Raw genomic sequence first — 22,799 nt, 5'->3', positions numbered from 1 at the left:
TGTATTAATTGTATATTTTCATTATTATGATATAATACAAATATTATTAGAGCCCAAAATATAAAACATAAGCAAATTTGTTAATTAATAAATGTTATGCTTTTCGTGACTGGATTTAGAGGTTCCTCTGTAACACAGGAAACAGGAAATGATGAAACAGGTCATGGCTACGGCTCCTCTGTTTGAAATGTTTGAATGTGAGAGAGTGTAGAAGTCCCGCATTTATTTAGCAGTTATTCCTACCAGAATTAAAGTGTTTACGGACCAGGAGTAACGTCGATACGCGCGGTGAGTTTCTGTAGAAGGAGCGGAACATTACTGCGAACTCTGAGCGCTGATTTAATGCTTCGTCCCTTTAGTCTCATCCATTCACAAATAAACAGGTAACGTTAAGTAGTATCCCCCCGCCACTTTCGTGTTTAGCTGATTTAGTGAATGCTCTCTGTTTGTAGATGTCTGCTTCGCTCCCTCAGAAGGCTCTTGGTCCAGGTATCCCTGTCATGCCCCCTCAGCAGCAGACACACCTGCCTCCTGGCCTCGCGCAGCAGGGGATGCCCCCACAAGGTGCCCTGCGGGAAATCTCTCCCGTTTACCTGTGCCGCATCGGTCAGGAGACGGTCCAGGACATCGTCACGCGCACTATGGAGATCTTCCAGATCACACGGGCTACCCAGGTGAGTTTGCGTCCACGCCATTTAATTTTAACTTGCATGGGATCTGACGCTAGTGCGTAGTACGACTAGTAGCTAGTCATTCATAGCTGTTTCATTATGAAAAAAGTCAATTTGATCAAATCAGGACATATAATTATACCATTATTTGTATTATTTATATATTTGTTTTTTTCAGCTTTTGGATGTGAAAATAGAAATGTCAAAAGTTCAAATAAAGCAACGAACTATGACATTTTGATTAATATCAACATCCCTTATAATCACATCATCATCTAAAAAATGAAAATAATAAAAATGTTAAACACATTTGATTCTCTAATACTAAATGAACATATTGATGAGTTTGAAATGTAGTATTTCTTAAAGCGTCTTCCATTTTTATAAAAGCCCTTATGATTTTAATAAAACAGGCCAGTCTTAAAGGGTTAGTTCACCCAAAAATGAAAAATTATGTCATTAATGACTCACCCTCATGTTGTTCCAAACCCGTAAGACCTCCATTCATCTTTGTAACCAGTGTTGCCAACTTCTTTCAATGGAAAGTAGCTAAACCCTGACTGAAAAGTCGCTAAATGTCACTAGATGACGTCACACGCTAATTAGCATATTCATGACGTAAGTGCGTCATATTATCTTGCCCTTTCTGTGCTCATGTAATGCATTTTAAGGCAGCTAAAATTTTCAATACAAGTTTTTAATTATTATATTTTAATGTTTCTGTTGTCCGACAACGGAATTAATATTATAATGAATGAAACGCGGTCCATTAAGACTACATAACCAGCTCTCAAATCCTATTTATGACAATGTCTAATGAAATCACATACACATAAGATTAACATAATGATTGTACTGTGATTTCGGCTATACTTGTATGTAAAATAGAGTTAGAAGCAACAGAATATATTTTTTAACTGAAAGTGCTGCTCCTCTCTGCTCGCCGAACATAACAGATGCACAGAGAGAGAGGCGTGTGTGCACGCTGGGAGAGGGAGAGAGATAGAGATAGAGAGAGAGAGAGAGAGCTCGTGCGGCAGTGTCGTAGAGTCTCAGAGACTAAATAAGGTCTGTCAAAAAAAAAGTCGCTAGATTTGTCGCTAGTCGCTTTTTTGGAAAAGAGTCGCTATGGGGGTCTGAAAAGTCGCTAAATCTAGCGACAAAGTCGCTAAGTTGGCAACACTGTTTGTAACACAGTTTAAGATGTTTAAGATTTAGTCAGAAATAGGGGTGTAATGGTAAAAATCACGGTTTGGTACGTACCTCGGTTTTAAAGTCACGGTTCGGTTAATTTTCGGTACAGTAAGAGAAAAGAAGTGCAAACATTAAACTGCAGGTTGTTTATTACTATACACTTTAAAAAAAAATACTTTTTAATAAAATATATATAAAATAAAAATAGAATGTGATGCGCGTCTCACGCAAGCAGTCTGCAAGCTCCTGTTAACATGGGAACCGAATGAAAAACGGACATGCCACGCAGTTGAGACGCTTGCGCCACGCGGCCAGTGTGTCGCCGGCCTTAGAATCAGCTGCAGGGCGGGATTCGTGCTGAACGCGGAGACTTCCGCCACTTAAGATGTTTGTTTGGAAACACGAAAATTTACTTATGTTCCCCTCACTAAATTTTGCATTCCGTCATTCGGTACACACGTGCACCGTACCGAAAGCCCTGTACCGAAACGTTCCGGTACGAATACATGTACCGTTACACCCCTAGTCAGAGAGCTTTCTGTCCCTCCATTGAAGCTGTGTGTATGGTATACTGTCCATGTCCAGAAAGGTAAGAAAAACATCTTCAAAGTAGTCCATGTGACATCAGAAAAATGGCAAAAACTACGACTTTATTCAGCATTGTCTTCTCTTTTGTGTCTGTTATGATAGTTCAAAAGAAAGCAGTTTGTCATATCCGGTTAACGAACTAATTATTCTACGTAATCGGATCTGTTTGAACCAGTTCATCAAATCGAACTGAATTATTTGAAACCGTTCATGTCTCCAATAAGCATTAATCCACAAATTACTAAAGCTGTTAACTGTTTTTAATGTGGCTGACGCTCCCTCTGAGTTAAAACAAACCAATATCCCGGAGTAATTCATTTACTCAAACAGTACACTGACTGAACTGCTGTGAAGAGAGAACTGAAGATGAACACCGAGCCGAGCCAGATAACGAACAAATGATTGACTCGTTTTCGAGTCAAGAACTGGTTACATCGGTTTTCAGATCACCAGTAGTGATGGGAAGTTTGGTTCTTTTCTGCGAATCGGTTCTTCCGGATAGTTCGATTCAATAAACCGGCTGAAGAAAACGGTCTTTTGCGTCTTGGTCTTTTTTGAGTCAATCTTTTGTTCGTTAACAGCAAAAGTCATTTGTGAATTAATGCTTATTGGAGACGCGAACAGTTTCAAACAATTCAGTTCGATTTGGGAACTGGTTCAAGAAGATCCGGTTACATTGAGTGATTCATTCACGAACTGGATATCACTAAACTGTGTGTTTTGAACTGTCTTATGACAGACCCGGAAGAGAAGACAATGCTGAATAAAGTCGTAGTTTTTGCTATTTTTGGACCAAAATGTATTTTCGATGCTTCAAAAAATTCTAACTGACCCTCTGATGTCACATTGACTACTTCGATGTTTTTCTTACCTTTCTGGACATGGACAGTATGCCGTACACACAGTTTCAATGGAGGGACTGAGAGCTCTCGGACTAAATCTAAAATATCTTAAACTGTGTTCCGAAGATAAATGGAGGTCTCACGGGTTTGGAACGACATGAGGGTGAGTTAATAATGAAAAAAGGTTCATTTTTGGGTGAACTAACCCTTTAAGGAAATCAAGCTCACAGAATAATGTTTCTCCTTTATTTGTCTCCGTTTCGTTTGTTACATCAGAAGCAAAATTGTGCTGCATGCTGACACTGTATCAGCTTGCAATTTGACGAGAAATTAATTTGACAGGTTAAAATGTGGAAAGTGGATGATTCTTATATTCCTATGCATAAAGATGTATTCAAATCAAAAGCAAACATTAGAAATAAAACCTACAAAATATATGAAAGAAAATTTATATTTTTATTTGGACATGCATAAAATATTTCTGAGCTTGAGAAGCCCATTCCAAATACTGGATAATAAATTTCATTGTGGCACTGTGTTCAAAGACAAAAGACTAGTGCATTTGGGAAACGGGTATATTTAAATCTGGTTGTGTGTCTTCTAGCTTCCCAACGGTGTGACACAGAGTCAAGCAGCGTATCAGGATCGCTTTGGGAAGCTGCAGGAGCATCTGCGTCAGCTGACTCTACTCTTCCGTAAGCTGCGTCTACTGTATGAACGCTGTGCAGAATTGAAACCTGACCTCCAGGAGTCTCCAGCTGAGGTGAGTCTTATCAATGTTTGATGCACAATAAAGCTCTTCTGTTTGTTCATGTGGTCTTTTGATCATCTCAGCCCTTTTCCTATTAAATATTTAAGGGGTATTTCACTTATTATGACTCGCCTCTTAGGTCACAGTTGAAATTCATTTAATATGCATTTTTAGATGTTTTAAATTTGTGTCTGCATTTTTATAGAAAGTAAAGGAGTGTATTTTGAATGCATGTGGAAATATCCTTTTTTTTATTTATATTTTAACCCTGTAAAGCCTTACATATGAAATATTTTAATTAAACTTCTTTAAATGCAAAAGTTTTAACCAGTGTGTGTGTTTGTGTGTGTATGTGTATATATATAATTTTTCTTTTGATTTATATATAAAATTTGTAATGTGCTTTGTTTTGAATCTTGTTTGATACATCAGGATTTTATGGTTCATATAGTAAGATATTATGAATTATTTTATATATACATAATTCAGTAGGGCCCAGAAGTCTGAGACTGCATTGGAAATATGGTATTTCATATTTTAATGAGTGAAAAGCCATATTTCTTGTCAAATTTGCTGTTAAAATTAGCATTAAATGCCAAAAGATGTAAAATGAAATCTTTTCCCATTATTGATCTCAGACTTTTTTGTTATTCATTCAAAGATGATTACATTCCAGGAGATGGTTATAAGTACAAATATAATTTCAATAATGTGTTTTGCTTTCGTCCTTCCAGCTGATTCCGTATGTGGGAGAAGAGACGACTCCTGTGAGAGCGGAGCCGTGCAGCCCAGCTGTTATTCAGGAGAGACAGGAGGTTCTAGAGGTTTGTTCCATTCACCATTAGTATCTCTGAACATACTATTACATCTACAAGATATGCTTATTTATTTGGGTGAAACACCCTATTTACTTCAAAGAGACTTTGTCATTTTCAAATGTGGATTTGTCATTAAAAAAGTATTTTTGATGCTATTATAATTTTTTTATTCTAATCTGCAAATATATAGTCCAATCTGCAAATATAAAGCCTTTAAATTAAGAAATTGTATTTTTTTTTAGATTTAAAATATAAATTAAGATGTGTTTGATTAAAATAAAGTAAAATTGAGAAATATCATTACAATTTAAAATGCATTTTATTCCTGTGATGGCAGTCATTACTCCAGTCTTCAGTGTCACATGATCCTTCAGAAATCATCCTTATATGTTGATTTGATGCTCAAGAAACATTTCTTATTATTATCAATGCTAAAAACAGTTCTGCTGCCTAATATTTTTTGTGGAAACAATTTTTTTCAGGACTGTTTGATAAATAGAAATTTCAGAAATTATTTTTTATTAATATTAATAATATTAATATTAATTATTAATAGTGCACTCAGCTTCCTATATAATGTTTTTTAACAGAAAGTGAGGCAGAAGAACCAGGAGATGAAGGTGCTAATGGATCAGATGAGGAACCTCCTGTGGGATGTCAATGCCATGCTCACCATGCGAAAATGACAGTGGACATCTGACCATCTTCCGTGAATCCTCATCTATGGTCTTCTCACTCTAGCACAGATAGCAGTGGATGGCAGACTGCCTTTCGTTCACTACTCTTGCAAATGCCACATAATATTTCATCTTGACAAATGAGATCAGACTCTTCACTGCAGCTCTTTGAGGTCCTTCCTCATTTACAACCTTAAATCACAATGCTCTGATTAATAACTGCTTCATCAAAGCGCTGAATTAGCATCAGAAACAGGAAATAATGTGAATGCCATGTTGATAATGTAAGCTAGCCATGTTGTTGGCATGATAAATGAGCACTGAGGACTGAGCTTTGTAAATAACGTTGCTGACACTTCCGTCTTCTGTGCGTCGAACTGTGTGATGTGTTTCACACTCTTGCTCCTCAGCACATATGTACTCAGGTAGAGTGTGTGTTTCCCTGAGCTCTGCATTACACTCCTGATAATCTGCCTTCTGGGGGACGGGTCGTCTAACAAGAAGCTAATGAATTGTAGACTGATAGGTTTTGTACACTTAAGACTTTTATACAAAAGAAAAACAGAAAAACAACTCGTATGTCTTTTCAAAAACAAAAAAAATTCAACATTGATGATAATAAGAAATGTTTCTTGAACAGCAAATCGGCATATTAGACACAGCTGTGCCATAACAGGAATAAATATTACAAAATATATGAAAATATAAAATGGTTGTTTTTTGAATTGTAATAATATTTCTCATTACTGGGTTTATTGTATAATAAATGCAACCTTGGTGCAAGTCTAAGAAACCTTTGAACTGTAGTGTATGCTTTTTAAAATCGTCACACCAGCCAATAATAAAACTACAAGATGTACAGTAATCTTGAACTAAATGGTGTATGAACAACCAATCAGTAATTACAATAATTTTCACAAACTCTTAAGTGCACAAAGCTTCATTTCAATTTCACTCTGAAAGCTGAAGATTGATTTAGCAACTGCTCTTTGAGATTCAAACCGGTGAAACATTAGTTCAAGAATATTTTTAAACAATTAATCACAATTGGTTCATAAGAATCATTTGCCAGTGCATCTGTAAATATAAATTTTGCCATAAACTTCAATATAAATGTTAGCCTAATAATCTATTTCATCTTTAAATTGTCTGAAAAATAATGGATTTTCTTTAGGCATAGTTGCATGAAACAGCTAAATGAAAGCATCATTTCACAAATACAGACACGGTTTGCATTTTGGAATAATTTTATTGGTCATGTAATTAGCACATCATGTAATCAGTCCGTTTCTTTTCGACTCGCTGTCATGTGAGTGACATCCACAGCACCATTAGGCTCCCTTAACGCTACATACTCCTCCAGTCAAACAGCTGCTGGAATGATTAACCGATCTATGATGTTTTCTCAGCCATGAAGCTGCCAGTCATAATCTGAGAACTGGTCATAAGAGGGAAAAAACCCGTCTCTTGTCCACCAAACTGGCTACCACAAGCTAGCAGCTAGTAAAAGACAGAGCTGAAGTGTCTCCGTCAGCATCAGTATCAGTTTGTGACCCGTCACCACTCTGTTCAGCTTGGCTCAGACGCGCTCCAGGTCTTTGTACCTCTTGCGCAGGACGGACACATGGTCCTTGAAAAGTACGGGGTCCAGGCGAAACTGAGAGTGCACTAGAGGCATGTAACCAAACCAGCTTGCAAAAGTGTTGACACATTCCTGCCTCTGGGTAAAGTGCTCGGGATTCGCCCATGGGGCCATCTTCGTGCCCTTAGAGTGTACAGAATATAAGACATTAAAAACACATCACATTTATATTTAAAATATTTACATTTCTCTTTAGAAGACTAACCAAGATCTTGGGTTTGGACCGGCGTGACGGTCAGTACATGATGACAGAAAATTTCATTTTTGGGTGAACTATGCCTTTAAGATTCAAAGGTATGTAAACCTTTGAACTGGCTTATTTGAGCAAGTTCTGTTTTGTGAAACATCTGTTTTGTGAAACTGCTAATTCAGGACATTAGTAAATAAAAATAACATGTGATTTTATGATTCTGCTAATTGTGTTAAATTATTAAGATATTGCATGTTCTGCAAGGGGTATGAACAGAATCACAAGTACAAAATTTGGTCTTTGGACTCACCTGTGGGGTGGGCATCTCTTTGTACTGCTTCCTCTGCGCTACTTTAATCGGTGGCAGGTGTGTCACAGAGGAGACCAGGAAATTCATCAGGATGTCCTCACAGTTAGAAGTGCGGTCCACCAGCGCACGCAGAGAGGAGGGCAGGTAGTGAGAGAACAGGTGATGGTAGTACCTTTGAGACACAAAGACATCAACACATAATCCGTCTCTGCAGATCACGTTAGAGAGCTTGACGAAGCGTGAGAGACATCAATACACACTGTCTTGTCAGGATATGTCAGATGCAGCCAATTACCTGTGATAAAACGCCGCTCCGGTGAGGACGATGGAGTACTCATTGGTCCATTTAGAGGTGTAGCCCCAGGCTGTTTTTACAGGGTCCCAGAAATGGCTTCTGGGAGGGTAGCCAACAATCCTCTCTGGGAAACTCCGCCACACGTGGAAAGCAAAATCGATCTGGAAGTGTCAGATTAGAGAGGAAAAACATGAACTGGCCTTGACACATGTCAAAATGTAGTCGCATGTAATCTGATTTATTTTATTTAGACACTTTCTATGACCTGAGGCATCTACTAGAATATATATTTGATAAAAAACTAACTTAGAAAATAAGAAAAGATATAAATGTAAGTTTATATATATATTGTTTTATACTTCGCTGGTCAACAGCACCGTGTCTTCATCCAGGCTCAGAACTGCCTCCGTCTCAATCGCTGCATGTGGCAGGAAACGGCTGCTCGTCTGTGAACACAGAAGGTGGCGGAGAAAAGAGCTGAGTGAGAGAGCACAAGATCTCGCCACCGCTCACAGACATGACTCCACTGTTCTCTCACTTGAATACTCACTCTCCGTCTGCCATCTGTGATGATAAGGGGCACTGGCATAGGCGGCCATTTACTCCGGTGAGGGGGCAGCTTCTCACTGTTCCACAGGATGATGATCTGACAAGAAACCCAAGCAAGGTGCTACTTTAAGTTTGTAGAGATTAATATTAGTCTCAACACTGACGGTGCGGTACCTGTGAGCAGTATTTTGACTTGGAGACGACCTGAAGGAGCTTCATGATTGGCTGAGACTGGGAGACCAGAGGTGAGGTGGCATGAATTACAGCAGTGAACTCCTGACCTGGGCTGATTCCTACATCAACAGAGGAAATAGAGTGAGCATCCGTGCCATTAAGGCACTAATGGATAGGACTACTGTACATACTTGTAGATATTACACTTTGTATAGCGCTCATTGGCACAATATTTAGAACAGCAAACTGCCACAGTGTTATTTTAGTATTATAGTATTTATTCATATTTTGACTTGGGTTTTATTTTTCTATTTTCAGTTTTCATTTTAATTTTTGCTTATGTTTTAGTCATTTTGTTGTGTGCTTTTATTCATTTTCATTATTAAAAAAACATTCTAATAAGCTTTATATATATATATATATATATATATATATATATATATATATAAAGGTTTTAGTTATAGTAATTTCAGTACACTTATTTATAATTTTCATTAAATCTTTTTTTACATTTTATTTTAATCAATTAAGTTGATCTAATATTTATATTTTAATTTAAATTCCCTAATTTTAATAGTTGTAGTTTTAGTTAACAATAACAAACACTGCTACCAAACAAATTAAATTTTTTGCAGTACGCATCTGATCTTCTATTACTTTTGCCAAAATGTATCCCATAATGCAGTATAATCAACCTTACAGTGTGACAAATGAACTGCTGAATGAATGAATATCACCCATGATTATTAACATCTTTTTTGACTCATTTTATTTATATATCATAAAACTTATTTTACACAAAATATGATGGAAATGCTAAATAGCTAAGATAAGTGGATTTTATTCATTGAATAAAACATGCAACATATTTAATGAGGTCATGTGACAACAACTAAGAACACAATTGTTTAAAAAAATGTGTATTCTTTTTTTTATGTACATTTTGTGATTATTCATTATTTTATTTCTTGTTATTCTGTTAAAATTATTATTCAGGCAGTACACCCTTAAAAAGGTGGTTTCACAGCAATGTCATAGAACCATTTTGGTTACCTCAAATAATTGTTTTTCTTGTAAAGAACATTTTAATAATCTAAAGAATTTTTTTCCCTCCACTATAAAGAACATTTTGTTCAATGGAAAGATACATGGAGCTCTTTATGGAACCATTGATACCAATAATGGACAGTACGGCACAACATGCATTCCATTTCTAAATAAATATGCATACTATATATTTATATATATATATATATATATATATATATATATATATATATATATATGTGTGTGTGTGTGTGTGTGTATAAAAGATCTGGCACAAGCTTACCAAGGTTTAAGTAATAGAAGGGGTAGTGTGCCAGGTGCGTCGAGTACTCGGGCAGAACCAGCAGCCCTCCAGGTAAGGCATTCCACATGAATTTATTTCTGGAGATGTGCGAGTACACTCTGTCCTTTATTATCTGACAGACATCAAACGGTAGCATTCAATATAACAATCACATCCAATCAAATCAAATCAAAAAGACACTTAATCCCCATCAGTTTAAAGATGATCAGTTTCACCAGCTGGCCAGCAGGGGGAAACCAACGCCATACTTTTGTGCAAAATTTACATTCCATTTGCCAATTAACCTAGGGGCAGGCGACTAAGTATGTGCTAATGATGCATGGCATTCTTCACTGGTCTAATTTCCCCTGACAGACTTTCCTCTCTGTCAGACACGCTGCTGTATGCTACACATCTAAGATGACCCAACACTCACCTCCAGTGTGGTGAGTACAATCTTATCCACGGAGGAGAAGTAGGCTTCCCAGAGCATTTGTGTACGCTGTCTGAGAGCCAGCACCCTGTCAATGCCCACAGCCCGAACCGTAGAAGGTACCTGAAGGAACAAAGTGGCAAATAATTAACCGGTGAGGTTAATTGGTATTCCTATAAAAACCTTCGTATTGAGTTTCTACCTGTCATCTCCACAAACTCTTCAAGACAAAAATATGCAGCAATGCCGAAAGTGTTTTGCAGTGAAATGCAACAGTAGCCAACCCTACATTATTTTTCCATGCGGAAGTAAACTATTTTCTGTTAATGTGCGAGACTTCTGATTTATTTGTAAATAACTAACAAAGGGCGAATGACAAAGTGCAGTAAACGGTAAAAAGTAGTTGCGCTAAAAACCAGTGTGTTTAGAATTACGAGTAATTCATTATTTTAATTAGTGCATTAAATAATGTAAGAAATCCCCATTTTCATTTACATTTTTTGGTTTCATATTTTTGTGAAAACTTTGTAAAAAAAAAAAAAATTTTTTTTCAGGATTCTTTGTTGTTCAAAGAAACAGCATATATAAACATGAACTAAGATTAACAAATGCTCTAAAATGTTTGTTGTTAGTTCATTATACTACTACATGATACATAATATTTTAACGAATGTTAACACTTTCCCTTATATATTAATATGAAATATTCATGATAAAAAAATTGCTTGTGCATATGTTTTTTTTTTTCAACTACCAGTGTATGTTTTAATTAATAGCTTCTCCCATCCTTATATTCCCTTCTCAGGAACATGACATTCGTGTACTTCACAGGAAGGGCTGTTACCTGTAGTAACAGTCTCTCGTCGCCCTCGATCACTGCCTGGTTCCACTGGATGACATCAGAGAAGGGTAACTCCCATCCGTTACTGAGTAACACCGGGATACAAGCGGCCTGTGAGGGATACAACCACAAGAGACAGAAAGTGGCTTAGACTATAATTAACATCAGCACAATCAATTTATCTAATGAGAAATAAATGCACACACAAGACAACAGACAAAGTTCACCCCAAATGCACTGAAATATACACAAAGTCTCAGAGGGGCCTGTGCACGACTCGTTGCTCCCATCCAGCATTTTTATCAAACACACCAACAGACAGATGTGTTAATTGCCCCATCTCCCTCGCCCCGAATACGAGGGTGAGGCAGGAGAGGAACAGGGGTCCATGATTTATTGAAGTGGAGTTGCTCGCCTTCCCTCTTGTTTACTATTCCATCTTGATGTTGCTCTACTTTTCCTCCCAGATTCATTGTTTGTCTTTTTTCTTCTTCTTTTCGACATTCAGCTCATATTCTGGTCTTCAGCGAGATTTTTAATTAAATCACAAGAGAGTGTAATCCTAAGAACGGGCCAAGATCAAACGCACCCCCTCTAGCCGCGTGCAGCCATGCTTTCATCCTAAACAGCGTTAGAGGACACATAGGCGGACAGCAACAAATTGCTTCAGGTGACTGATTGCTACCTTGGCCTACTAAGCCCACAGAGACCCAGAAGCTGGCCTTTGTTTCATGCACTGGGATGATAGCTCTAGGGCCGCCCGACTAGCACGGATCCATCTTGGCACTGATCCATTCCGTGGTTGCTTGCACTGCCATTTTTCTGCAAGGAGTGTGTCGAGGAATCAGCACCACAGAGTGGTTGTGACATTAGAGAGAAAGAAAGCGGGATCTGTACGATAGGGGTCAGAGGACCTTCTTGAACGCTGGTTCTCATGCTGTATTTTGTGGATTTTTTTTTTGCAGTACTAATTTACAATACCAAGATTTTTCATTTAAACTGCTGTTTTTATGATCCATATAGAGTTATAAAACAGATTGTTCTGACATTAATTGGATGAGTCACGTTTGAAGCCACTGTACAATTCATACCACAAACAGTATATTATCATATTATTTTAATTGCCATGTTGAAACCAATAACATTTTACAATTAGGATGATGAACTATATTACTTTGTATTTATTCTGATAATTATACATACTTTGTTTCATTTATTATTAAACACACCTGTGACTACATTTTATTAGATTTTTATTTTAAGTACCATGTTGCTTGGAAACCATGAATTACATACCGTTAGAATAATTAACTATATTCACTGGTATTTAATCTAATCAATATTAATAATAAATGTTACTTATCACACGTTTGTGACTACACTTTATTATTTCATTTTATACTTAAAAAAATGTTTTATTGTATTTTAGTTGCCAAGTTACTTGGAAATCTTAAATAGCCTTAAATTGGGATAACTATATTAATATGTTTATTTTGGTAACAAATAATCATAAATAATCTCAGTATTAAAAACGGCATTTCATTTTAACATGTTTATTTTATTAAGTCTATCGATAATGTATGTTAGAAAAATTCCAAGCACTTCTAGACAGACTAGACAGGATTCCAAAAATATATATAATATTAAAGAGCCAGTAAGATTAAAATTCTAAGCTTCCTATCACTGTTTATAAGTCCTGTACAATAGGTTTAAATCCATCCAAGGTTAAAAAACATTGTAATTTTGTCAAAATATCATTTTAAAATTATCTCAATTCTCAGAGATCCCCAAACGGTTCGCGCGAAGCTGTTCAAAAGTTTCAGTTTCCTTAAACCCCACCTTTCGGTAGCATACTGTGTTCTGATTGGTCAACTAACATAGTCAGTTTTGATTGGTTGTTCCGCACACAACTTCATGGTAAACAATGCGTTAGCATCTGTTTGGGGTGAATTATGCCTTATTCCTCTCATCGCGAAGCAAACAGTAAAATAAAAAACTTGAACAGTCTCGCTGCTTTTTCTTCTGTGTTGGTGTATTCAAACCGCGCGCTTCAGTTTGAATCTGAATAGCCGTTCAGCGCGGGGGCGTGGTCACATTAGATAACGAATGGAGACATGAAAAACTAGACATCGCGTTGTTTTCATATGGATTACTTTATCACAGATTATCTGTTAGCAGCACTTGTTACACTTCATTTCAATGACGTGTTTGTACATGACGATCAGTGCAGACAGGCTGCAGACAGCACACATACTGATAAGACGCTCGGGAGAAAACAGACACATAACTTCATAATCATACTTCGCGTTGTGATTCGGAAATGCTTGTTGATCTAAATAAAGTTGGTAATGAACCCTCTTTTATGGCCAAATGCTATGAAAATCCTGCTGTACTCACCGAGATTAGAAAAGCAGTCATCAGTGAAATGTTGTGAACACAACAAAAGGGATTTGTTGTACTGCTCTGGTATTGTGGTGAAAATGAATTTTAGCCATTGGTTCTTCTGATCTTCATTCTTTGGCAGTGAAAATAAAACAAACGGTCTCCTCGACATGATGCTATCACACCAAACAGAGCGTCTGTGTGTATGTGTGTGTGTGTGTGGGGGGGGGGGGGGGGGGGGCAGGTCAGAGTTCCGTTTCTCCCAACACGGGCGGAGATTATTATGCAAAGTGTTCCTAGTGACGTACATAGAGATGGGCAAAAGATTTGAAATCTATAACGACTCGTTTCAGCGATTCAGAGTCGACTCCTTACTTTAGAAGCCAATAACTTTATAAATCGTGTACTTTTTGGTTTAATTACTTTGCACATTGTTTACACTGATGGACAGCTACATCATACACTGTAATACAGGTAATTTTTGATTTCCCATCTGTGTGGCTCTTTAAAGCTTTGAAATGGACTGAAAAGTTTGTATATCAATGTGTAAATCTGCAATGAAATACTTTCTAAATTAGCTTTTCTTTTAGATGCTGTTCTAGACTAGTAGCATCCGTCCACAGATCTGCAAAAGGGCCAGTCAAAAGATTGATGAGACAGAAACATGATTTATCTTAATTTCAAGGATATGGATATTAATCAAAAGATGGCATTATGTCACTCACACAGTCCGTAGGCTGTCAATGTACCAAGATCTCAATGTACCCACGGCTAAAAAAATGAAAAGGAACATCGTGACTGATGCAGGAGTGTAACAGGGCTGTAACGGTCCACAACCTGTGATTGGAAAATGTTTAGTGTTGGCCACCTCTGAAATCCCAAATTTGCCCCCGACTAGGTGCTACTTGGCCTGAAATGTTCGAGAACCTCTGTTCAAGAATTTTCAGCAGTACTGGTAATTGTCAGTTCTTTCTGTGGCTTTGGCTGCCTCCAAAGAAAAGAGATCTATGGAACTCAGAAAAGCACAGAGGGAGACAAACACAGAGGAGTAGAGCGAGGGAGTGCCGAGGAATCAGTGTGAGGGCCGAGCTGGCTGCCAAAGCCACCGTTCTGTGGATTTATCCATTCAGCGCAGCTCGGCAGAGTCGAAGCAAAGGCACCCTCCGTGAGCTTCCGGCCCTTTCACACACACCACCAGGACGCCAAGAATATATGCGCCTGGGAAGTTTTCCACTCGGCAGTTAATGTGCTGTTTATCTGGGAGACTCTGAAACCTGACTGTTTTCATAGTCTGCCAAACCCTTCTCGCATCTCTAAAAGGCTTGTTGAAGCAAACTTGGTTGTATTCAGTTTTCAGGTCAATTCATAGTTTCAGTCACGTGACTGGCTCGAAGACCCGGCGGGCAAAACATCCGTGTTGTCAATTTCTATCTGTTCCAATTCAAAAATATTTAGATGACCTCTCAAAAGAATAAAACACATATATGTGGACAAAAAGCAAGTTTTGGCCATTAACAATCCATATAAATCACCAGCCGCAATATTTCAATAACCAAAAACAGGGGTACATTGTAAAATATTTAATGTTTAAACACTTAAAGTTCCTTTAAAACAGTGATATTAAACTATCAGCATTTATTGATGATGCGTGCTTTATGTATGCAGGCAAATTAATGCGTAACATGAATGCAATGCACTAAATGGTTATGTGTATTCCTTATGTTTTTATTTTTGTTTTTTTTTATGGGAAAACATTTATTATTAATCTTTGCGAATTGCATTTATATTCTGGGTTTATCTGCTTGCCTGTACAAAGTATGCATCATAAATAAGGTGTATACTGAACTTGGCATTTCAATATCACTGTCTTACTACATTACTACTTAATGCAAACCTCATAAAAATAACTGGCGGTCAGTGGAGGGCCTAGTTTTGCCCTCCATGTGGACGCACCTGTAACGGTGTGACGTCACGTGATAATTATGAATTGAAAAATGTTTTACCTGCAAAGACTCCAGGAAACGGAACGACCCCAAGCGCCGACCGCGGGGAACAAGACAGAAGGTGGAGTTGTGGAGCAGCTCTTGATAGTCAAATCTATGAAGGAAAAATATAAATAAATAAAAAATTGGTTAAAATATGGCAACCGCACAGTCATGACGTACTGCTCAGGATTTACTACAGAACACAGATTTCACATGAACTGATCCAATAAGTAAGTAGAGATACAATAAAATTCAGAAGTTTGGAAAAATGGAATATTGAAAAATTATTACAGTTAAAAACAGTTTGAAACATTTTGCTTTTTTCTTTAAACCATGGAATTTTTTTTTTCAGGATTCCTTGATATTTCACATGAATATAAAGATTCAAAGAACACAATTTTTTCGAAATAAAAAACATTTTGTAACAAACTTAATATTTCCTGTCACATATGATCAATTTAATGCATCCCTAATTATTATAGATTTAATATTTATTTAAAACAAAACAATACAGACCTTTTGATGATTATTAAAAGGTGATTATTTAATATGCTCTGACACACTGATCTGTGGTGGTCATATTAGCAATAAGAGTTTGATCCTAACTTTTTTTCTTAATCCAGTTCCTCCGTCATTTCCTGTTTCTTTTCTCTCTGTGCTATCAATAGTGTCAAAAGAAGCCGAAAGTAAAATGAAAAAACTCCAACATTAAGGAAATCCATTACCCAGCACAAAGAACAACCGTTCAATTGCTGTTTAAAGAGAGACTCTTTGAGAGCCACAGTGGCACTACTCAAAACGCAGCAATGCTAGAAGAATGTTTTGATCTAAGCAAGCCCATCGTCTTTGCTTCAAGCTGTTGTTGCTGGCAACCATCTATGGTTTCTAAGAATACGCTGAATCCAGAAGCTTTGTGTGATTGTCACCGCTGGATGATAAGTGAGGGTAAAGGTGGGAAAAAACTGTGGGTGACCCAGAGTGTGTTAATGAGAATGGGAACTGGGTATTGTACAACAGATCTGTACTCAGCAAGTGCTGAGCTGCCATCTGCCCTGAACAGAAAAACATTGGTTTATTGATGTGGCCAGACATATTCAATATGATTGTGTCAGGATTGCTATTGTTAAATATAAAAGTACTAAAAATTGTTTTGGGTAATTAAAATAAAGATAAAAAAATAATTATTAGATGAAAAATTTAGAAAAAGGAAAAAACTAGTTTAAATTAAAATGAAACTGAATATAAAAAGAAAAAGTAATTTAAAATGATAATAAATACTAAATATAAATAATACTAAAATAACAATAATTGTGAGAGAATATTCCATGCAGGTATAGCACTCCTAGCTGTTTATATCAATCTCCAGCTTTGTATATTCTCCTTGTCAACATCTATGCAATGTCAGTGAACTTCTCATTGACACATACACATGTTTTACTTCTGGTTGGAACTGTGAGTTTGCTTCTTGCTGGGTATCATTTGAGCCTCCATTTTAATGTGAGACCTCTCATTTTGCTTGGCTCCAGGTCATCCATGTGTGGACAGAACCGTTACAACACTGAAAGAGCCCAATGTTCCCCATCAGCCCGGCAGAACAAGTCCACGCCACCTGGCCCGGAGCGAAACCTCCAACGAGAGCATAAACACGCTTGTATGAAAGCGTCTAAATTTCCATTTAGCAGGAGGTTTGTTTATTCACCGGAGAGCCAGTGGAGTAAACACTGCTGCCATACATCTTTCTGCCTTGGCACCTCTCTCAAAGCACTCTGAGAATTAAGAGCCAATCCACCATCTCTCTTTGACCTGCCTTTCAATTTAACATTTTTTTTTTTCCAACATGCATCATCTTTGAGCATCCAAACAGAGTGCATGTTCAAAAATAAATAAAGACGACGATGAGTGCTTGTATTTAAATCCCTGCATAGGAACCCTTCAAAATACAAGACACAACATAGTTGGACTTTTTCTGACTGATCTTACATCCCGCTTAATGCACTGCACCAAAAATATACATAAATGGACATTAAATATTAATCTGAGTTTAAATGATGTTATTATGCGCAAAGAAAATGAGCACAGAATGATATGAGACATCTGCATGGCAACAGTGCATTTTATAGTATCTGATTGTATGCATTTTATGCATGTATAATATATATATATATATATATATATATATATTAAATTCAGATTAATCTAAAATGTAACAATAATGCATACATAAAATGTGTTATATCTGAATTGAGCACTGACCAGTATAAACTAGCCTGAAAATATGCACTAATGTAATCAGATCTTTTCAGCAGAGACTGTTCTGATATATAATGGCTGGTTGTTTACCCTGCAATCATCAGAGCTCTTTATGCACTCGGCCGCAGTAAGAGGCTGGATTGTTCGGAGATGCTCTAATCTGCTCTTCTGTTTACTACCTGTTAAGAGAAGCGCTGTTTATTAGCTAATACATCAGTCATCTCTGAGTGCTGGTTTATATGCACAGTGTGTTTTATAATGACGCATGTGGTTGTGTGCAGTAGCTTTGGCCCGCTGCCGTCCCCCACTGTGTGTGTTCCTCCTCAGTCTGCTCTAGTGTATTTAATGAAGCCATTTACTCGCAAATAGCGGAACAAATAAATCATTTAATAGTGTTTTGTCTCCAAGAGCTAATAAACGACATTATCGTGCAGTTTATCAGCACATGCATGGAACGCGGCCAATTCTGCTGGGATATCTGTATGTATGTCTCACTAAAGTGGTCATGAGAAAACAAAATTACATCAAATATATCTCAAATGTGTACCGCCGTCATGTGGGAATGTGTGTGTATGCTCAAGGTTTTAATGCACTGTCTAGTCACAGTCAGAGACTAAATTTCAGTCTGCTCCTCACACAAAGCAGTCCCCTGACTTAAGAAGCTTTGAATATAGTACATTAGTCATACAGACTCATTTTAACAAATTTTTTTGTTGTTTTTTTTTAGAGCTCAAAAGCAACTCTCCCCATACATTATTTACAAAAGAGCAGCCAGGATAGTAAGAAGGAATAAGGTGAGTACATGATAAAAAAAAAGTATTAAGAAAATTTACAAAATTTACAAATATTTCACTCATAATCAGTAGAGTGAATGATTCATTGCTTCACTCATAAGCTGCATCCAAATATGCATACGTCTCTACTATAGTAGACAAAAAACAATGCGAAAAAGCATTTCTGAATTCTCCGTATTCATAAAACAGTTGGTACATACCGTATTTTCTGGACTATAAGTTGTGCTTTTTTTCATAGTTTGGTTGGTCCTGCGACTTATAGTCAGGTGCGACTTATTTATCAAAATTAATTTGACATGAACTGAGAGAAATTAACCAAGAGAAAACATTACCGTCTACAGCCGTGAGAGGGCGCTCTATGCAGCTAAGTGCTCCTGTAGCATACACTGAAATCGGTAATGTCTTAATGGTCATGTTTTCTCTTGGTTCTTAGTTCTCTAAATAAATGCGACTTATAGTCCAGTGCGACTTATATGTTTTTTTTTCCTCATCATGACGTATTTTTGGACTGATGCGACTTATACCCAGGTGCGACTTATAGTCCGAAAAATACAGTACACGCATTTATACAATATAGAACATACTTTATTAATGGTTATGAAAGTGTTCTTATTCAAATATACCTACTCCGTATGTAACACAACTATAAAAATAATCAATTTTTTTTTTGTTAATGCACCTTTCTTTTGAACAAATCAACAAAGTGAATGATTCAGTGACTTGCTATTAAGGATAGTCAGCTTTTCGTTCCTCGTCGAATCAGCACTTTTGTTTGAATCTGTTCATTGAACAATTCAAATGGATTACTCATAAAGATGGTCAGTTGTCGCCACCTACTTGCGTGACAGTGTAACTTGCAGAAAGATTCACTTAAGAAACTAAACTAACCCCAGCCACTTTCTTATCATTAACAGAAAAACCACAACATCAAAATAAATTTCCAGCGGGGTGTCTGAGTCTGAGTGGTGTGTGTGTGTGTGTGTTTGGGCTCCCCATGCTAAGTAAACTCGGGGGCCATGAGACACTGAGTTAAGAATAGAAAGACATGCTTCTGATATCTACCTTCTCCAGGGGGAATAGTGTGTGAAATATTTAAGATGGAATATGGAGGAAATCCCTCTCTCTCTCTCTCTTTCTCCTTTGGCTTCACACTTCTATTTCGCTCTTTACTTATTTCCCGTTTCAGGTTGCTACTTCCTGTCGGGTTGGCTAGTGACAGTAGCTGGTCACTCTCTCTTTCTGCTATTGAGAGGAGCACTGAGGGGGCAGCTGTTGTGCTGTCTGTGTATCAGAGCTACTAAACATTCCCCGGCTGTTCAGCTGTCATCAACGGCTGTGGCCCAGGGGCCTCTGTATGTGTGTGTGTAAGAACCAGTGTGTGAATGAGTGTTGGTGAAAGAGAGGCTGTTTGTGCTGAAAGAGGTGAGTGTGAAAGATAGTATTCATACTGGTGAATGCAGATGATTTGAACTTGTGTCTATGCACTGTATACCCAGTATGTATTTATTATGGCGTGCAAAGTTCATGAGGTTTATGAAATTTAATGCAACTTTTCAGAGTCAAAATGCATTCTGTTGGTGGTTGAGAAGACTACCCCCTTCTATGTAAAGCACTTTGAGGGCCCAGAAAAGTGCTATATAAATGTGAGGAATGATTATTAATTATTATTATTATTATTATAAAATAACTTGTATTCCAGTGCAATATGCAGAAGCAACTATACAGTAAGTCATTTGCTGAGGTCTGTAAGATTTCTTTTGAGAGAAATTAATACTTTTATTCAGCAAGTATTCATTAAATTGATCAAAAGTGACAGAAGAGTGATTTATAATGTTAGAAAACATTTATGTTTCACATAGCTGCAGTTCTTTTGAACGTTCTTTCATTAACGAGTCGTAAAATAATTGTATCGCAAGTTCCACAAAAATATAAGCACTTGAGCACCAAATAAATGACATTTGAAAATATAAAATGGTAAACAATTATTTTAAATTATACTACTATCACTGTATAACTGTATGTTTGATGTTTGATCAAATGAATGCAGCCTTGGTGAACATAAGATAATTCTTATAACACATACATTTTGGTGATCCCAAACTTTAGAATTTTGTCTAATATATAATATATCATATATATATATATGATCACCAAGATTTAAGTGTTTTAAAGGTGCCATAGAATGCAAAAATCTCTTTTATAAGGTGTTTGAACACAGTTGTGTGGCCACAGTGTGTGAAAACAACCAGCCTATAAGAAGTTTCTAATTTCTATTTTTTTCTTGCCTTCATAATATATATAAAAGCAAGAAAATAAATTTCAAGTGAAAAGAAAAAGCTTCCCATATCTTGATATCAAAGTCTTTCACCGCAAATCTATCTGTCAATTGGTGAAAGCGAGTCAAATCAGACAGACGATAACCTAGACAGGTTGTGTAACATCCCTCATATTCTCAAAAAGCAATTGTATTTTACAAGGTGAAAGAAAATATGACCCTGACTGCATGAAAGATGGAGGTTAGGTACTGTATTGGGTCACCACTTGATGTCCAATATAAAATATGGGTCCTGAAGCAATCCCAGTTGATGTAAATGACGGACTCATACACCTTGCCTCAGGCTCTGTTTCTGTGCTGCAGTTATTGAGGCTTATAAAGCACTGATGCAGAGACTAGACTGACTGAAGCTGCTTCATTCACACACACACACACACACACACACACTCGTGTACAGATGGGGTGTGTCCTGTCATCTCTGATGGACAGCCACCAGTGGACCGCTGATCTTCATCTCTCATCCGTTGCAGAGGGACAAAGGTCATGTGTAAATCACTCTCTCACTTCCTCTATCTCCCTCTGGCTCTCACTATCACACAAACACTCTGTCCTTCTCTTGCTGTATGCAGGATTAGATATTTAATCTGGTTTGTTCTGGCCGTGTGTATGTATCAGCATACAATGCAGCTCAGGGTAAAACCATTCAATTAAAACATTCTGTTGGACAGAGAGAGAGAGAGAGAGAGAGAGGGGGGGGGGGGGATGGTTAAGGGACATTTTAGTCCTCTGTTCTCAAATTTACACTAATCTAAATGAAATAAGTCCAAGAACATATGTAGGACATTTAAATATCAACAATTCTGGCAAGAGCTGTTATTTTCACATCACGTAACATGAAGTTCAGTAAAATTAAACCGCAGACCAATTCACTGTGATATTCTTTTCAGGCTCAATACGCATTATACGACTATAGGCTAAAGCATGATTACACAGTAGACTGAAATAGCGTCACATACCCACAACAGCAATGTATAGGGGACAAGGGAGTGTTTGTAAAGGTTATTTCTAGCCCTGGAGTCAGACAATCTGTTATTATCAGCTCTTAATGTATTGTGCACATGTACATCAGCTTACTGAGAGAGAGAGAGAGAGAGAGAGAGAGAGAGAGAGAGAGAGTTAGCAGCACAGTGATTGCCACAGTATGAGGGACAGCGAGTGGTCTGCCTTCTGTCTCTTTTTCTCACCAAACTCTAGCTATTGCTTGATTTTATTCAGTTGTTAATATCATTTTTACTTTTCTTAACAGCATAAACGACAAAAAAAAGGGGTTTGCTGATCTCAGCTGGTTTAATTGTTGGACAAAATGGTGTTCAGCTGAACTCTGCAACAAAAATTGATTTATTAGCATAGCAGTCTAGACAAACCAATTTGGCCTGGATGGAAGACCCAGCCATATATATTAGATTTGTCTTCCATTGTTTTCCCTAATTTAAATACATTGTTTTGCACCATTTTCTTGCTACATGACTAAGCTGGAAATGCTTTGGCAATACGAAAAAAAGCACATTAAACATAAAACTTAGAGAACAAGTGAGGGACATAGAAGTGAGTGAGAATGAGAGAGAAAATAAGTATTTATAGTTACTAAGAATCATTTGCTGTTTGTATTGCTATAATACAACATTGCATATCAAGCGATTTTGATTTATTTAGGCTCAGCCCAATATGTGGCTATAATCCTAGAATCACCCCTAAGTGAAATAAAAGCTTAAATGATCCTCTTGCAAAAAAAGAGACAGGTAAATGGA

General features: G+C 37.1%; 2 protein-coding genes across 4 annotated transcripts in view; one reads left to right on the top strand and one right to left on the bottom strand.

The window, feature by feature from the left end:
• The first annotated feature begins 127 nt into the window (after positions 1–127).
• Positions 128–6,214, top strand: LOC113062303 (mediator of RNA polymerase II transcription subunit 30-like). The gene is made up of 5 exons (XM_026232054.1): positions 128–288; positions 453–674; positions 3,900–4,058; positions 4,781–4,870; positions 5,455–6,214. Exons 2-5 carry the CDS (start codon positions 453–455, stop codon positions 5,548–5,550), a joined length of 567 nt encoding a protein of 188 aa, XP_026087839.1. The 5' UTR covers positions 128–288; the 3' UTR covers positions 5,551–6,214.
• Positions 6,215–6,232: 18 nt separating this feature from the next.
• Positions 6,233–22,799, bottom strand: part of LOC113062301 (exostosin-1c) — a 48,988-nt gene continuing 32,421 nt past the window's right edge. For 2 of the 3 annotated variants that reach the window (XM_026232051.1, XM_026232052.1), the window contains exons 3-12: positions 15,691–15,784; positions 11,309–11,416; positions 10,468–10,587; positions 10,032–10,164; positions 8,702–8,820; positions 8,517–8,624; positions 8,338–8,424; positions 7,979–8,139; positions 7,684–7,855; positions 6,233–7,306 (exon numbers count right to left, since the gene is read on the bottom strand). In XM_026232051.1, the coding sequence (XP_026087836.1) occupies positions 7,121–7,306; positions 7,684–7,855; positions 7,979–8,139; positions 8,338–8,424; positions 8,517–8,624; positions 8,702–8,820; positions 10,032–10,164; positions 10,468–10,587; positions 11,309–11,416; positions 15,691–15,784 (1,288 nt within the window). In that variant the 3' untranslated portion in view covers positions 6,233–7,120. The remainder of the gene's footprint in view (positions 7,307–7,683; positions 7,856–7,978; positions 8,140–8,337; positions 8,425–8,516; positions 8,625–8,701; positions 8,821–10,031; positions 10,165–10,467; positions 10,588–11,308; positions 11,417–15,690; positions 15,785–22,799) is intronic. The other variant, XM_026232053.1, reaches the window with a different exon arrangement.

Source organism: Carassius auratus, chromosome 44 (assembly GCF_003368295.1).
Source record: "Carassius auratus strain Wakin chromosome 44, ASM336829v1, whole genome shotgun sequence".
Lineage (NCBI taxonomy): Eukaryota > Metazoa > Chordata > Actinopteri > Cypriniformes > Cyprinidae > Carassius > Carassius auratus.
The sequence above is the reverse complement of the archived record's forward strand: the minus strand, read 5'-3'. Positions and strand labels throughout refer to the sequence as shown.